The sequence below is a fragment of the Somniosus microcephalus genome, chromosome 10, assembly GCF_052327205.1.
Source record: "Somniosus microcephalus isolate GS21.2 chromosome 10, FLI_Smic_1.0, whole genome shotgun sequence".
Lineage (NCBI taxonomy): Eukaryota > Metazoa > Chordata > Chondrichthyes > Squaliformes > Somniosidae > Somniosus > Somniosus microcephalus.
The window spans coordinates 144,681,793-144,700,350 of record NC_140996.1 but is presented as its reverse complement, the minus strand read 5'-3'; the positions used below and the strand labels follow the sequence as shown (position 1 = coordinate 144,700,350).

The following is an 18,558-nucleotide window of genomic DNA, read 5'->3' as shown; positions in this document are numbered from 1 at the left end:
ATTCTCATCTATGCAGTTGGCAACTTCTTCATTAAATTCAGTCATTGCAAACTTCAGTGTTGTGGAGCAGCACAACTTCCCTCAATGGAGAGCATTCAGTTGCTACAGAGTATTTTGGTTTTCACTTTATATTGTAAACATAACCCTTGTCCAACATTCTAATTATACTTTGAACATAAATGCATATATTTAGCATAATAAATCCAGACTAATACAAGGACAGTAGAAATAAGAAATTAATCTCATGTACACATCTGAAATCTACCAGTGGTAGATTATTTCAACAGAAAAAGACAAATGTTAAGTATAAGCAGCATTCTTTCCAAAGTAGAACTAATTTACAGTCAAGCATCCACTATGATAATTTAATTTTTTGGTTTACAGATCCTAAAAAGCTTTTAAAAAGGAAGAGTGCAGCAGTAAATTTTGAATAAAGCAAACTTCTGAAGCAGTGTGAAATGTTGCCAGTGGAAAATAGTAAATAAATGTTAATTTTGAAGCTGCAGTACTTATGGGGATTTACAGTGTTGTTGCTGATCTGATCTATAGTAGTCTGGGGAGAGGGAGAAAGAGATGAGTGTCTCCCTCATCTCTGTCTATTTCGAATGAAGAAATGATTCCTACAATTGTAGATCTGTTTCAGCAAGCATGGGGATCCAGGCCATTATCGAAGTGTTGGAACCTAAATGAAACTGCCTCACTGTAATTCCACCATGAATTTGGAGTGCAAGAATACAAATGACTTTCATTTGTACACATGCACTGAGCATGCAGCCAAGTCCCCAGGGGACTCAATGTTGTTTCTGGCCTAAATGTCATACTTTTCAATGCCAAACCTGAATGGTAGTGTTATCTCTACTCCCCATTCTGTAGTGAAGAGCTGATACATACTTTAAAAACGTGAATGCTGTTTCAAAACAGAAATTGAGTTTCAGGATGAACATCTGTAAGTTATTAGTTATTATAATTAATTATACACATTGCCTTGGAAATTCCGCAGCGTCAGTCAAAACTTTGATAACTAGGTCAGATTTCAGGAAAACAAAATTCATGCAACAAGTTTTTGAATTTTACAACAAGTTGCAGCATTTACATAGCGCCTTTAATATAATAAAACGCCCCAAGGCGCTTCACAGGGGCGTTATCATTTGACACCGAACCACGTAGGCAAGTATTAGGACAGGTGACCAAAAGCTTGGTCAAATAGGTAGGTTTGAAGAAGCGTCTTGGGGGAGAGGAAGAGAAGTTTAGGGAGGGAATTCCAGAGCTTAGGGACTAGGCAATGGTGGAACGATTAAGATCGGGGATGCACAAGAGGCCAGAATTGAAGAAGTACAGAAATCTCGGAGGGTTGTAGGGCTGCAGGAGGTTACAGAGATAGGGAGGGCCGAGGCCATGGAGAGATTTCAAAACAAGGATGAGAATTTTTAAATCAAGGCATTGTAAGTCAGCGAGCACAGGGGTGATGGGTGAACGGGACTTGGTGCCAGTTAGGATACAGGCAGCAGAGTTTTGGATGAGTTCAAGTTTGTGGAAGATGGAAGATGGAAGGCCGACCAGAAGAGCATTAGAACAGTTAAGTCTCGAGGTAACAAAGGCATGGATGAGGGTTTCAGCAGATGAGCGGAGACAGGAGCAGAGGCGAGCGATGTTACAGAGGTGGAAGTAGGCGGTCTTGGTGACGGAGCAGATACAGGGTTGGAAGTTCAGCTCTGGGTCAAACAGGACACCAAGGTTACAAATGGTCTGTTTCAGCCTCAGACTGTGGCGAGGAAGAGGGATGGCATTGGTGGCTGGGGAGCGGAGTTTGTGGCGGGGACTGAAAGACAATGGCTTCGGTCTTCCCAATATTTTGTTGGGAGGAAATTTCTGCTCATCCAGTACTGGATGTCGGACAAGCAACATGACAAATCAAAGGCTGTGGAAGGGTTGAGAGGTGGTGGTGAGCGTGCCAGTGTACATATGGGACCTGACATTGTGTTTTTGGATGATGTTGCTGAGGTGCAGCATGTAGATGAGAAATAGGGAGGGGGCCAAGAATAGATCCTTGGGGAACTCGAGCGGTAATGGTGTGGGAGTGAGAAGGGAAATCATTGCAGGTGATTGCCTGGATAGGTATGAATAGAACCAGGTGAAGGCAAGATGGAGGTGGATGGTGTGGTCAACCGCATCAAAGGCTGCAGACAAGTCGAGAAGGGTGAGGAGGGATAGTTTACTACGGTCGCAGTCATTATGGATGTCATTTGTGACTTTGATAAGAGCCTCAGTGCTTTGGAAGGGCAGAAACGTGATTGGAGGGGTTCAAACATGGAGTTGCGGGAAAGATGGGCATGGATTTGGGAGACGACAACACGCTCAAGGACCTGAGAGGAGAGAGGTTGGAGACAGGGTGGTAGTTTACAAGGAAAGAGGGGTCAAGGGTGGGCTTTTTGAGAGGGGTGATGGCAGATTTGAAGATGAAGGGAACAGCACCCGAGGAGAAGGAACCGTTAACAGTATCAGCTAACATGGGGGCCAGGAAGGGAAGTTGGATCACCAGCAGTTTGGTGGGTATAGGGTCGAGGGAGCAGGAGGTGGGCCTCATGAACAAGATGAGCTCGGAGGGGGCATGAGGGGAGATAGGAGAGAAACAAGAGAAAGGTGCAAGTTCAGAACTAGGGCTGGGGTACCTTACAGGAAGTTTGGCTTGGTGGGCTACGGAAAAGGAGGGAATCGGCAGAGGCAACTGAACAGATGGTCTCAATCTTAGCGAGAAAGTGGACCATGAGTTCCTCGCACTTGTTGTTGGAGGTGAGGGTAGAGAGGGGTTGAAGGCGGCCAGTTTGTAGTGAAGAGAAGCTGGGGCTTATCTTTGCATTCCAGAATAATCCTGGAATAGTGAGCAGTTTTGGCAGAGGAGAGCAGGATCCGATTGTGCTTTATGTGTTCCAAAATGATCTGGCAATGGATGGCTAAACCACTTGTCTGTCAAACGTTCCAAGTCTGTGTCCCTTGGATTTAAGGGAGTGGAGAGGAGGGGGGAAATGACCAGGATGAGAAATAGAGTAATGGTTCTAATGGGGACAAGGGCATAAAAGGTGGAGGTAAGGGTGTGATTGAGAAGACTGGTAGCTGCAGAAATGACATGTTGAATGGCAGGCCAAAGGCTAGAGAGTTAGGAATTTGAAAGTGCCTTTCTAAGTGACTTGTGGCCAGGGGTGGGGGAGAAGGGTAAGGGGGGGTGTGAGTGGCGAGGGATACAAGGAAATTAACAGAGATAGCCTTATCTGTGATTGACACAATGAGTGGAGATGCCACGGTCAAGGGGGTGGCCACGAATATGGATAAGGGAGTTTATATGGAGGGAGAAATTAAGCGAGGATAGAAAGGCAGTGAACTCAGAGGAGAGGGTGCATGATGAATTGAGATGGAGGTTGATATCACCAAAGATGAGAAGTCGCTTGGTGCAGAGGCCAAGGGAGGAAAGCAGTGAATATACCTTGGTGAGAAACTTGGCCGGGTACTTGGGTGGGCGGTAGAGAACAAGTATTTTAAAGGACAGATGAGAGTGATGGAACAAGGCGAGATGCTCAAAGGCAGAGGAGGTTCCAGAGGAGTAGGGGGATAGGCCAAGGTGATAAGGGCCACACTACCACCGTGGCGGTTTGGGCGGGACAAGTGGTGAAAGGTATAGCCATGAGGCGAGGCTTCATTAAGGGGTAAGGTGTCATGACCCGTAGGCCAAGTTTCCGTCAAGGCTATGATGTTGATGCAATCATCCACAATAAGCTAATGGATGGCAAGGGCCTTGTTCACAAGTGAACGGACGTTCTGGAGGGAGATGTGAAGAGGGGCAGTGATAGCTGATCCGCTGACAGAATCCACAGGGTCAGTGCTCGGAGGGGTGAATGAGATGGGAAGGAGATTGGCAAGATTAGATTCCAGTGGGCAGGGTGGGTAGAGAGGTCATGAGAGAGTAGGATAGGGCAGTTGGGGTTGCTGCTCGTAAGGAGACAGCGACAAGTGCTTCAAATGGGCCGTTCAGAAGATGCCAAGAGAGGCACAAAGGGAAACTGTAAGCCTATCCAAGAGGATGTCAAGCCCGGGACGGCGGCAGGAGGATAGGTAGACCGAGGAGTGCTGATGAGTTGATTTTGGTTTTCTCTCTACTCCCCACTCTGTAGTGATGAGCTGTTACATACTTTAAAAATGTGAATGCTATTTCAAAACAGATACTGACTTGCAGGATCAACATCTGTAACTTAGTGTTTATAATTAATTGTACACGTTGCCTTGGAAATTCATCAGGGCCACTGAAAACTTCGATAAGGTGGTCAGAATTTAGGAAAGTAGAATTCATGCAATAAGTATTGCATTTTAGAATCTGTGCTTTCGTGGAAAATAATAGCTTTAAAATCAGAGTACACAAAAGAACTTTGCCATAATTTACTTACACAATAAAATTATATATTGTACTCAACTTACCTTGAAAAATGAATGAATAGCTGCAGATGCTTCACTTCGTATTCTGAGTAGTGAACTGAAAACATTAGTTTTGCATCGAAGATGAGGAAATTGTCTTATGTATTCGAGCGAATGTCTTTCCTTGATCTTGAATGGCAAATTCTATGATTAAATAAAAACACACCACAAATACTATAGCAAGTATACTTTCTCAGCCAAATTTTGATCGACACTGTAAACAGAATGTGAGAATACTTCGCAAGTTATCCAGTACGTAGAATAGAAGCAAATATTAAGACAAAATTAAAATGAATATAAATGAGCAATGCTTACAAAAAGTTCTTCAATGTTAGAAATGCCACAGAAAGGCAAATAGAAAAAATCAATGCAAATTCTAATTTAATTTTCTTCCTTTTGTGGTCTCTTTGTACAATGCATCACCCCCAGCTGAAAGGTGGACAGTGAGGCAGTTAACTTGCTTCCAGATCTTTGCTAATGTCACTCTTAAACCAGAGTCACAAGATGATTTGCAGGAGTGCCCCAGGTTGACTCTTGCTCCCTGTGGAATAGCACTTGACCTCTGCTCAGTGCCGTTCCACAGTATGGTTTACAGTAGAAACTCGCAAAAGAAAATCAGAAATGCAAACCCACGACTCCACAGTACGCCATACGGAGATCCAACATTTTGTATTACTTAGCAATTTTCAGTATTTTACAAGAATTATTACAAGTCATGAATTGAAATTCTAGATTAAGTATTCAAGTGTGCACAATGTGAGAACGCAAAAACAAATGTGATACAGGCAATATTCTGTAGTGGTAACTTTGAGAAGTGGTTTTGTTTCAAGAGATATTAAACACATTCGGAAGAGGGTTCCAAATTGTCACATCATAGGGACAACAGTTTAACAGGACCAGAAGAGACCATTATGGTCCATATGAAAGGAAGAAAAGGAAGAATTGAATTTATATAGCGCCTTTCATAACCTCAGGACACCCCAAAATGCATTACAGCCAATGATGTACTTTTGAAGTGTAGACACTCATGTAATGTAGGCATATGGTCCCAGTGTCTAGTATCACAGGAACATAGGAAAAGCCCTAGATTTACTATGCACAGTAAACGTAGAACTATTACATTAATGCCTGAACCACAAATTACTCTGAGTGTAACCAAGGTGCATATCCTCCTCTTAAATTCATCAACCTCTTTGCAGCCCTTAATTTGGGAGTCCAAATCACCCTCCCATAACATCTTTCCTCTGTCATCCAGCTCAGTAAAGAAGCTCAGGAGTAGTAACCATAAAAAGGCAAGATTTAAGGTCCAAACAGAAAGGGAAAAAAGTTCATTCAAAAACAAGGGTACCAGATTGGAATAGGGCATATTTTGGAAAGACGAGTGAGCTAGCTGAAGTGAGGTGGAAGTTGACGCATAGGACTGTAGATCAATAATGGGATATTTTTAAAAAGGAAATTGAAAAGATACAGAATAAATATACATTACAAAAGGAAACTACAAGTTTTAGAATGCCACGGATTAATAAAGAAGTTAGAACAAACTAAAATTGAAGAGGGATATGGGGCTGATAAATGAGGAATAAAAACAAGATAGTTGAAAAAATAAGGAAATAAATTGAGAGAGGGGGGAGGAAGCAAGGAGGGAGTATGAGGAAAGAATCTCAAAAAATACTAACAAGCATTTATATAGCACCTTTCACAACCTCAATGTCTCAAAGGTGTTTTGCAGCCAATGAAGCACTTCTAAAGTGGGGTCACTGTTACAGGGATATACGGCAGCAAAATTGCACACAGCAAGGTCCCACAAACAACAATGAGAAATGACCAGATCATTTGTTTTAGTTATGTTGGTTGAGGGATAAATGTTCACCAGGACACCAGGAAAATCCCCCTGTTCTTTGAATGGTGCCATGGGATCTTTTACATTCATCCGAGAGGGCAGACGGGCCCTCGGTTCAACATCTCATCTGAACGACGGCACCTCCGACAATGCAGCACTGCCTCAGTAGTGCAATGAAAGATTATCTAGGCTGACCTAGGTGCTCAAGTTTCTGGAGTGGAGCCTGAACCCACTACCTTCTGACTTAGAGGCGAGGGTGCTACCATTGAGCCAAGACTGACAAATTAAAGAGAGTATTCTACAGGTATACCAGTAAAAAAAGAGAATTGAGAGATGGGGATCTTGAGTCAAGAATAGTAAGTTAGTAGAGAAAAAATAGAAATTGGCAGGATAATTAACAAGTACTTTGTATCAGGGCTTACGAAAGAGAAGGATATTGAGGACGAGATAAATCCTGAATTGGTTAAAAGCAAGATGCCTGGTGTTATAATAAATAGTTTACAGATAAAATTCTAAAACCAAACATACCACAGGATTACACGATCCAACCAATCTGATTTTATCAGCTAGCAGTTCCATGTTCTGCTTCTTGTGAGAACTCTGGACCAGTTTCCCCCAAATTTCAACTGCACTGCCAAAGGTTATATTTCTGTAAAGAATACAGTGAGTTTATATTAAAAACAAGGATCGGAAACACTTGACTGAACTGGGAGTAGGGAAATAAAAGAGAATGAATGCTAGTGTGAACTGTGCAGAGGAAGAAAGGAGCCAACATGAAAATCGGTGGAGGTAAGAAAGTGTGTTTGTGTAAACTGAAGGAGAGACGGAGAAAAGGGATGCTTTTGTGAACTGGAGAAGAGATTAACAAAACCACCGTTAAAACCAGTTATCAGATTGAGCAGACAGTACCAAGAACAGATTTACAATAGGCCACAAGAAATATGGGGAAATCCCTATAATTTTTGCTATAGGTTTCTGCAGTTTTCCAATAGTCTTGCCCACAAGATACAATTAGGACAATATTTAAGGATTAAACATGTAATCACATACAAACCAAAAGTTCTTATTGTGTACAGTGCATTAAATTAATCCAGGGTCTGATATTAAGGTCCAAAATCAGTATAAATCCTTCTCTAAACATTTTGGCCCTGTAATTATGTCATGGTATACTGGCACAGGATTGTTTAACAGGTCTGTGTGAAATTCTTCTCTTGGTATTTCAGTGGAAGTGTTCACCCATTTATTTCAAACAGGTTGACACCTTTGCTAAAACAGCAGCGAGGAGTTCCAGACAAATGTTCATACTCCAGTATCCCATGTTGCAATTTTAAGTTGTTGCAACAGTTTTGGTTGATTGCTTTGTGGTACTTGCCAGTTTATGAATAGCACCTCTGAAGAAAAACTGCAATTTGATTTAACCAGTTTTGTGCTGGTTACTGATCCTACATGCCTTGTGAATAGAACTTGATTTTGATATCCCATTAAATAAATGTGAATAAGTCAGCTATCAGAGAATGGTTATTTGAGCCATCATGATTTTTGACCTATAGATTGGAGGTGTGAGCAGGATACTCTATGGATGCCTGTCTGATGTAAAACGTTTGGTTACATAACACACTCATACATACACAAGATTGAATGTGGCACTGCTAATAGTGAGTAAAATGATGTGCTTTTTAGAATATAGGTGTTATGGCATGTAATGCACACTCGATCAGGATCATTGGTTTAAGTGACCCCTGCATAAGTCAAATAAAATGTATGAGAGGGAAAAGTATTACAGGAAATAAGATACTTACAGGAAGTGCATGTGCTGCATCCAATTTTTTTATATATTAGTATATATATATATATATATTAACTGTGCTATCTGGAATTAAAGCAGCTTCAGTGGAACCACCGCAGTAGGTACAGGTATACGTCAATGAGATCACAAGGTGGTAACCTAACAAAGGTTTCCATGCTGGCATGTAAATTATAGGTACGTATATATTATGTTCTGTAAAAAGGCAAGTACTGGGGGGGGGGGGGGGAGATACTCCGAGATTTTCCTTCTCTTTTAAAGGCCTAACAAGTCCAACGAGAGTATTATTTGAAGTACTCCAACATTTTATATTAAAAATGATACCGAAAAGAAAAATGATGTGCTTTAAAAATAAGTTCTTAACCACAGAGAGCACAAGATCTAGTCTACCTCAATGCACAGTAACTTGTTATCACTGATGCGAGCATCTCTGAGAGACCAAGAGGCTTCACTGCCAAACAATAAGGGGCTGTGAGTTCAGCTTGGCTCTAGAGCTGAGCTAGGGGCATGAAATACTGGGAAATCACACCAACAGCTGGGTCCACAGCTTTGATCAGCTCTTGAGCTAGTTTGAAATGAGGGACCCCACTGTTTTCAATCAAACCACTCTGCTACACATGGGGTTACTCTTCATTGCTGATATCATGAAATAAGAACATAACAATTAGGAGCAGGAGTAGGCCATACGGCCCCTCGAGCCTGCTCCGCCATTCAATAAGATCATGGCTGATCTTCGATCTCAACTCTACTTTCCTGCCCCATCCCCATATCCCTTAATTCCTCGAGTCCAAAAATCTATCTCAACCTTGAATATATTCAACAACTGAGCATCCGCAGAACTTTGGGGCTGAGAATTCTAAAGATTCACAATCCTGAGTAAAGAAATCTCAGTCTTAAAAAGACAGCCCCTTATCCTGAGTCTATGCCCCCTAGTTCTAGACTCTCCAGCCAGGGGAAACAACCTCTCAGTATCTACCCTGTCAATCCCCCTCAGAATCTTGTATGTTTCAATGAGATCTCCTCTCATTCTTCTAAACTCCAGCGAGTATAGGCCCAACCTACTCAATCTATCCTCGTAGGACAACCCTCATTCCAGCGATCAATCTAGTGAACCTTCATTACACTGTCTCCAAGGCAAATATATCCTGAGGATTGGGAGCAGTTTAGAGTTCAGCAAAAAAAGACCAAGAGATTGATTAAGAGGGGAAAAATAGAGTTTGAGAGTAAACTTGCAAGGAACATAAAAGTAGACTGTAAAAGCTTCTACAAATATGTAAAAAGAAAAAGATTCGTGAAGACATATGTAGATCCCTTAGTCAGAAATGGGAGAATTTATAATGGGGAACAAGGAAATGGCAGAGCAATTATATAAATACTTTGGTTCTGTCTTCACGGAAGAGGACACAAATAACTTCCCAGAAATGCTAAGGAACCAAGGGTCTAGTGAGAAGGAGGAATTAAAGGAAATTAGTTTAAAAAAATGCTGGAGAAATTAATGGGACTGAAAGCTGATAAATCCCCAGGGCCTGATAATCTGCATCCCAGAGTACTAAAAGAGGTAGCCATGGAAATAGTGGATGCATTGGTTGTCATCTTCCAAAATTCTATAGATTATGGAACAGTTCCTGCAGATTGGAGGGTGGCAAATGTAACCCCACTATTTAAAAAAGGGAGAGAAAACAGGGAACTACAGACCGGTTAGCCTAACATCAGTAGTAGGGAAAATGCTAGAGTCTATTATAAAGGATGTGATAACAGGACACTTAGAAAATATCAATGGAATTAGACAAAGTCAACATGGATTTATGAAAGGGAAATCGTGTTTGACAAACCTACTGGAGTTTTTTGAGGATGTAACTGATAGAATAGATAAGGGGAGAACCAGTGGATGTGGTGTATTTGGATTTTCAGAAGGCCTTTGATAAAGTCTCACATAAGAAGTTAGTGTGCAAAATTAAAGCACATGGGATTGGGGGTAATATACTGGCATGGATTGAAAATTGGTTAACAGACAGGAAACAGAGAGTAGGAATAAATGGGTCTTTTTCAGGGTAGCAGGCGGTGACTAGTGGGGTACCGCAGGGATCAGTGCTTGGGCCCCAGCTATTCACAATATATATCAATGATTTGGATGAGGGAACCAAATGTAATATTTCCAAATTTGTTGACGACACAAAACTAGGTGGGATTGTGAGTTGTGAGGAGGATGCAAAGAGGCTTCAAGGCGATTTCGACAAGTTGAGCGACTGGGCAAGTACATGGCAGATGCAGTATAACGTGGATAAATGTGAAGTTATCCATTTCGGTAGGAAAAACAGAAAGGCAGAGTATTATTTAAATGGTGATAGATTGAGAAATGCTGATGTACAAAGGGAGCTGGGTGTCCCTGTACACCAGTCACTGAAAGCAAACATGCAGGTGCAGCAAGCAGTTAGGAAGGCAAATGGTATGTTGGCCTTTATTGCAAGAGGATGAGAGTACAGGAGCAAGGATGTCTTACTACAGTTGTACAGGGCCTTGGTGAGACCACACCTGGAGTACTATGTGCAGTTTTGGTCTCCTTACCCAAGAAAGGATATGCTTGCCATAGAGGGAGTGCAGCGAAGGTTCACCAGACTGATTCGTGGAATGGCAGGACTGTCGTATGAGGAGAGATTGGGTCGACTAGGCCTGTATTCACTAGAGTTTAGAAGAATGAGAGGGGATCTCATTGAAACGTATAAAATTCTGACAGGGCTACTCAGACTGGATGCAGGGAGGATGTTTCCCCTGGCTTGGGGGGGGGGGGGGGGGGTCTAGAACGAGGGGTCAGTGTCTCAGGATACGGGGTAGGACATTTAGAACTGAGATGAGGAGAAATTTCTTCACTCAGAGGGTGGTGAACCTGTGGAATTCTCTACCACAGAAGACTGTGGAGGCCAAGTCACTAAATATATTTAAGGAGATAGATAGATTTCTAGACACAAAAGGCATCAAGGGGTATGGGGAGTGAGCGGGAATATGGTATTGAGATAGAGGATCAGCCATGATCATATTGAATGGCGGAGCAGGTTCGAAAGGCCTACTCCTGCTCCTATTTTTCTATGTTTCCTTAAATAAAGAGACCAAAACTGTGCACAGTACTCCAGGTGTGGTCTCACCAGAGCCCTGTACAATTGTAGCAAGACTTCCTTACTCTTGTACTCCAACCCTCTAGCAATAAAGGCCAACATACCATTTGCCTTCCTGATTGCTTGCTGTACCTGCATGCTAACTCGTGTTTTTGTACTAGGACACCTAAATCTCTCTGAACACCAACATTTAATAGTTTCTCCCATTTAAAAATTTTTTTTTTCTATTCTTCCTACCAAAGTGAATAAGCTCACATTTCCCACATTATACTCCATCTGCCATCTTATTGCCCACTCACTTAACCTGTCTATATCCCTTTGCAGGCTCTTTGTGTCCTCCTTGCAGCTTACTTTCCCACCTAGCTTTGTATCATCAGCAAACTTGGATACATTGCACTCGGTCCCTTCCTCCAAGTCATTAATATTGTAAATAGCTGAGGCCCAAGTATTGATCCTTGCCCACTAGTTACAGTCTGCCAACCGGAAAATGACTTGTTTATCCCTACTCTGTTTTCTGTTAACCAATCCTCTAGCCATGCTAATACCTTACCCCCAACCCCATGAGCCCTTATCTTGCTTAACAACCTTTTATGTGGCACCTTATCGCATGCCTTTTGGAAATCCAAATATACTACATGCACTAGTTCCCCATTATCTACCTGTAATGAAATCTGTTTGTCTTGATCCTGTATTTCCTATATTCGTTTTGCACTCATGTATATTACCCTCCCCCACACTGTGTATAGTTTCACTTCCTCTTTCCTGACTAACCTGGAAGGTTCCAGGTCTTGGCTCTTGGCTCCGCCCCTGACTTCTCTTACATAAAGATCCCAGGATCTGTATGACTCATTCCTGTGAACCAGTCGGCGTGTTGAGATGTTAGCTCTGATCTTAGTGATTAAAAGCCAACTTGTTTAAGTCTATAACTTCTAGTTTTGTGGTTATTGAAGGCACATCACTACCCTAGCAAGGAAAGTGATCCTACTTTACATGTGTGAGTGCAAGTAATAAAATTCAGTTTGGTAAAAAGAAATTCTATTTAAATTATCTTTTCAGTATAAAATTGGAAGTACTTTTCTTTTAAAGTACCCCGATTTTATGCTGAAGATTCCCCCACCCCTTTCAACTTTTCCTTTAAATGGGTTTGCCATTAGAAGTTATGGCCTTGAGTCTGGGCATTTAGTGCAATAGTACAGGAAAGTGTTTGGACTAAAATAAAAATGTGGTTATAGACTTCTGCCAATTCTCATGGGTAAAAAGAAAACAGCACCTATTGTGGTAAACCACTGTTATTGTTATTCACTGTTGTTGTTGTTGCACACTGTTGTACCCATGCATGCCTCAACATGTCTCGGCTGGCTCCACCCACAGGCCCAGGTATAAAGGTGATTGACCTGCAGCCCCCTGCCTTCTTGGAACCCAGTCAACCACGAGAGGCATGCTCTGTTCTTTGCTAATAAAAGCCTTTAGTTACTCTCCTAACTCTCCGTCTTTTATGAGTAATTGATAGCGCATCACCTATGTCTTTACCTAACCCTTTATGTACTACTATATAGGGTAAAATAGAAAAAGTATGCTGAGCACAAAAATTAGAGCTAAACCATCCCAATAAAACTGATTAGGAATTAGAAAATTAATGATCAAGATTTTACTCGTTGTTCAGAAACAATTCCTTTAGCACATAAAATGATGGCTAAATGTTAGAAGGTATATTCTGCCAACAGCAACTATTCCTCTCATCTACTATCTTAAAGAAAATGGTTACATGGAAACCCAAACAGGAGGAATTAAACAAAGTAGAGTATATCTAAGAGCTGCAAACAACCAGTTGGAATACCACATGTAACTCATATTGTACATAAATCCCAAACTGGGGCTTAAGTACATAACCTATGCAGGCACTTCAATGTAGCACAAACTTAGAACTGCATTGCTGCAGGTGCCTTCATTCAGATAAGCATCTGCCTGTTAATGTAGATGTAAAAGATCTTATGACACTATTCAAAGAGGATCAGGGAGTTCACCTGGTGTCCTGACCAACAAACTTCTCAACCAACTATCAGAAACAGATGAACTCATTTGCTGCTTGTAGGACCTTGCTGTGCGCAAACAGTGACTGCACTTCAAAAGGTAATTCATTGCTGAAGGAGTGCTTTGGGAAGTTTTGAGGATGTGATACGGTGCTGTACGAATGAATGGTCTTTCTTTTTAACACTAATACAAGAGATCACCTTTTCTGCAAATGTGTAAATTCTCACCATAGTCGGTACATACAAGATAGGTACATAGGTGCAAAATTTTCTTCTGCATGTACAAAGATCATAAACTTTATAAACAATGAACACATTGGAAGGGGGAATAAGTCCATTTCCTCACCTGATATCTAAACCTGGACGCGCAACTATTTGAAGACTTTGTAATGAACTTCCGTCATTAATATGCAAAAACGTAATTTCCTTCTGTGCACGGACAGACCGTACCCAGCCCTTGGGAAGAAAAAATAATAAGTGTTAGGCTGAAGAATTTTTTTTTTTTTTTTTGCAAGGGGGGTGTGAAGAAGAAAGATGGGTATTAAGAAGAGTTTAAAGTTATGCAAAATATATGCCAACTGTTGCATTAACATTAGATGAACAGTCTCTTTCGATAGGTAAGCCGTTATTCCCCATGAACCGAATTCTGACTATGAGTGTCGCAATCTGACTTAGTGCGCTTCAGGCAAATGATAGCAAGTACATATTCCACAACATCTCATGTCACTTTGCAAGATGGATAATACCAGCTACATAAAAACACTTTTTTGAACAGACTAAATTGGCTAATTCATACATAAGTATCTACAGTAAAAGATATCAAGTCAGCTCGAACCCAATACAGGAAACTTTGTGATATCCGGCACCGACGGGACCGGCGTGTTGCTGATCTATCAAAACTGCCGGACATACAAAGTTAATGTTGAAGCATACGGAGGTTTTCATCTCCGTATCTGACAACAAACACTGTTGCTTAGCAACAGCTTCTAAAGAGTCGGCTGCAGCTGCAAGCGTCTCTAGCTGAAGCTGTTGCTATAGCTACAGACCTTGCAGTGCCTGACTGGGGGAAAAAAAAAAGAACGAGATCTAAAAAAACTTATAGAAAACGGCTCCTGATTTTTGCCGTTAGATCGAGTATTCCGGACATACAACCTCCGGATAAACCAAAGTTTCCTGTAGTTTAGAACCAGTTCACAAGAAATTAATAAACTCGTCAGGAGAGATTCTTTGGAAATTTCCTTAGAGCTGGAGATGAAACAAATACTTCAGAGTGAGAGAGAATTCTGATTCCTTAGCAACCAATATAATAGTCTTTACATGCTCAGTTTCACATTCTAGCCCCACACCTCATGGCCAATCAAACACATGACATTTGCTGCTTCTTTATACAGAATCACTCTTTGAAGATGGGCACTGTCTGGTAGACAAATGTAATTGTGACACAATGACTACTATCATCATCACAAAGGGTCTGAACGTGCAGAGCTTGTTCAGAATCAAACATACACAGTCTGGATTTGGGAGGATTGGCATATTGTGATACCAGGTTCAGAACAAAACTTCCTAATTAGATTAAATGAAGATTTCAAAGCTGTTAGTGAAACAAACATATTCGCATATTAAGAATTCATTGGCCCGGATTTTGTGGTCAGCGGCAAACGAACGGCGTTCACCGTTCATTGCAATTTGTCTGTGGGCTTTTATACTCTGACAGCAACTTCTTGATTTCTGCAATTAACTGCGCTTGTGCAGACGCTGGAAGTCGCTGTCCGATTTACTTAACAGTGAGCGCTGATTCTTATCGCAAAATCCAGGCCAATGTTCCCAACACAAAGTTTCCACAGATGTCTCAGGGCTGAATGTCTAAATGTAGAGCCAGTAGCTGAGGCTACCCACTAGCAGCATGAACTTGGAGAACTGTCCTGTTCATCTCAAACCCAGTACGTTCAATGTTAAATTATTGTAGAACACCCATCGAGTGTGGCATTTTAAATGAAAAACTATTTAAAACTAAAAAACGTAAGAAAAAAAAGAGAAACCATGGACATTTACTTCCGTCCATTATCTTCACAAGATGAGACCAATCTATTCTCCCGTACTGTTACAAAGCTTTGTTTCTCTTCCAAAAGAGATATTGAATATACTGGATTTGACACCCACCTTCCTAACCTATCTAAATCCATTTGTATGTGATTTGCCTTTTCTCTATTGCTTGGAGCCTCCCTCTCCTCCAGCCCAATTTGGTGGAAGTGTGGTTGAACAGTAGCACCTGTGTCCAAGTCAGAAGGTTGTCAGTTCAAGCCGTACTCGGGGCTTAAGCATGTAATCAAAGCAAACAGTTCAGTGTAATTGTGAAGGCAGAGGTACAGTCTTTCAAATGGGACAGTAAACAGATCCTGTCTGTCTATTCAAGTAGACCCATAGCACTACAGGAAACTTCGCGATATCCGGCACCGACGGGACCAGCGTGATGCCGATCTATGAAAACTTCCGGACAGCCCAGCGCTAATGTTGAAAGATACGGAGGTTTTCATCTCCGTATCTGACAACAAACACTGTTGCTTAGTAACAGCTTGTAAACAGTCGGCCCCCGTACCTTGGAAGCGTCTCTGTAGCTTAACAACAGCTTCAGAGAGGCTTTCCAGAGACTGACTGTTTAATAAAATGCTAGAAGAAAAAAAAAGAAAAAAACCTAACAAAACAGCTGCTGATTTCTGCCGTTAGATCGAGGTTTCTGGACATACAACTTCCGGATAAACCAGTTTCCTGTATTTGAAGAGCAGGGAGTTCTCCTGGGGTCTTGACCAACAGTTATTACCAAAATACAGTTATTACCAGCATTACCAAAACAAATCAGTCAGTCATTTATTATTGCTTTGCAATGAAATCTGTTTGTCTTGCCTGTATTCAATCTGTTTGTCTTGCCTGTATTTGTTTTGCACTCATGTATATTACCCTCCCCCACACGGTGTATAGTTTCACTTCCTCTTTCCTGACTAACCTGGAAGGTTCCAGGTCTTGGCTCCGCCCCTGACTTCTCTTACTTAAAGATCCCTGGATCTGTATGACTCATTCCTGTGAGCCGGTCGGCGTGTTGAGATGTAAGCTCTGATCTTAGTGATTAAAAGCCAACTTGTTTAAGTTTATAGCTTCTAGTTTTGTGGTTATTGAAGGCACATCAATTTTAATCACTAAAGAATACTAGGATGGATCGACTCCTAAAACCAGAGCGTCTGGACTTGGATCCACATTCTGCTGAAGCATCAAATCAATTTGGACACTGGCTCAAATGCTTCGAACTCTTCGCGGGGGCCTCATCCGCTAGCGAGGTAGATAAACTGAGTCTACTGACGTTAGTCATTGGATTTATTCGTTCATCCGGGACGCCACCTCTTACACGGAGGCCATCACTATCCTGAAGGCCCAATACCAGAGGCCGGTAAACGAAGTGTACGCCAGACATCTGCTGGCTACACGCAGGCAGCGACCTGAGGAATCAATGGACGATTTCTTACAGGGCCTAAAGGACTTGGTCCGGGACCGTAACTGCAAGGCCGTGACGGCCAACGCGTACTCTGACCAATTGGTCTGCGATTCCTTCATCACGGGCCTCAAATTGAATTATATCCGGCAGAGACTGCTGGAGGTGGTGGTCCTGGACTTAAAAAAGGCAGTGGCCGCTGCGCGATCGCTGGACGTGGCCCAGAAAAACTCTGACTCTTATTCTTCCGGCCCTCACCGCCTCGTGAGCGCCGAGCGGGCCGCCATCTTGGAATCAGCCATCTTCCCCATCCAGGTCTCAGACCAGCTCTACACCGCCGGAGTCCCCACACAGAAGTTCACCCAGGAGTCCTACTACAGCGGCAATGTCTCGAGGCCCAAAATGCTACTTCTGCGGCCAGGCCAAGCACCCCAGACAACGATGCCCAGCGAAGGACGCTACGTGCTTCAAATGTAAGAAAAAGGGGCATTTTAGCAAAGTCTGCAGGGGGAATCCGATTTCCAACTCAGTCACCGCCTCGTGCGTGCTGTGCGGGCCACCATCTTGGGATCCGCCATCTTTTCCCGACTCAACGGCCGCCCAGGGCCCAACAGTGGCTTCGATCACGGTGGATCAATCCAGGCCACACCCGTTGACAAAATCCATGATGGACATACAGGTAAACGGGAATTTAACGAAATGTTTAATTGACTGTGGGAGTACCGAGAGTTTTATCCACCCTAGCCTGGTACAGCGGCACTCATTAACGGTGACCCCTACACGGAGCAGAATTGCTATGGCTGCTAAGCCCCACACTTCGGACATTTTGGGCTACTGTGAGGTAACACTGACTGTAAAAGGCACGGACTACAAGGATTTTAAACTCCTCGTGATGCCAGAACTGTGTGTTAATGTAATCTTGGGCCTGGACTTCCAGTGCCACCACGAAAGTGTCACGCTAGCATATGGCGGGTCCCAGCCGCCACTCACAGTCTGTGGCGTATCAACCTTAAAAATCAGCCCGCCCTCTTTATTCGCTAATCTCGCTCCGAACTGTAGGCCCATAGCGACCAAAAGTAGACGGTACAGTCTGGAAGACAGACACTTTATCAAGGCGGAAGCGGACAGGCTCCTGCGGGAAGGCATTATTGAATGCAGTACCAGTCCGTGGCGTGCCCAAGTAGTCATAGTTAAAAATAGCGAAAAGAAACGGATGGTAATTGACTACAGCCAGGCTGTTAATATTTATACCCAGCTGGACGCCTACCCTTTACCCCGCATATCAGAAATGGTCAACCAGATTGCGCAATACCGAGTCTTCTCGACTATCGACCTCAAATCCGCGTATCACCAGCTCCCCATTAGAACGGAGGACCGCCCATACACCGCCTTTGAGGCGAACGGACGCCTCTACCATTTTCTCAGAGTGCCCTTCGGGGTAACAAATGGGGTCTCGGTCTTCCAACGTGAGATGGACCGCATGGTTGACGAGAATAAACTACAAGCTACCTACCCCTATCTGGACAACGTCACTATCTGCGGGCACAACCAGCAAGACCACGATCTAAATCTTGCGAGATTTTAAAAAACTGCCCTAAAGCTGAATCTAACCTACAACGAAGACAAATGTGTCTTCAACACAACCCGTCTCTGTATCCTCGGCTGTGTGGTGGAAGATGGGGTAATTGGACCGGACCCTGATCAATTACGCCCCCTAAAGGAACTGCCCCTGCCACACAATCCCAAAGCTTTAAAAAGGTGCCTGGGATTTTTTTCGTATTATGCCCAATGGGTGCCCAATTACTCGGCTAAGGCCCGACCCCTCATTAAAT

The 18,558-nt window shown here is 42.7% G+C and overlaps 1 protein-coding gene across 5 annotated transcripts in view; it reads right to left on the bottom strand.

The window, feature by feature from the left end:
• nars2 (asparaginyl-tRNA synthetase 2, mitochondrial) overlaps positions 1-18,558 on the bottom strand; it is a 147,119-nt gene that overhangs the window by 115,506 nt on the left and 13,055 nt on the right. For 4 of the 5 annotated variants that reach the window (XM_085998905.1, XM_085998903.1, XM_085998904.1 and 1 more), the window contains exons 2-4: positions 13,592-13,701; positions 6,830-6,950; positions 4,465-4,605 (exon numbers count right to left, since the gene is read on the bottom strand). In XM_085998905.1, coding sequence (XP_085855031.1) covers positions 4,465-4,605; positions 6,830-6,950; positions 13,592-13,701 — 372 coding nt within the window. Of the gene's footprint in view, positions 1-4,464; positions 4,606-6,829; positions 6,951-13,591; positions 13,702-18,558 lie in introns of those variants that run through there. The other variant, XM_085998907.1, reaches the window with a different exon arrangement.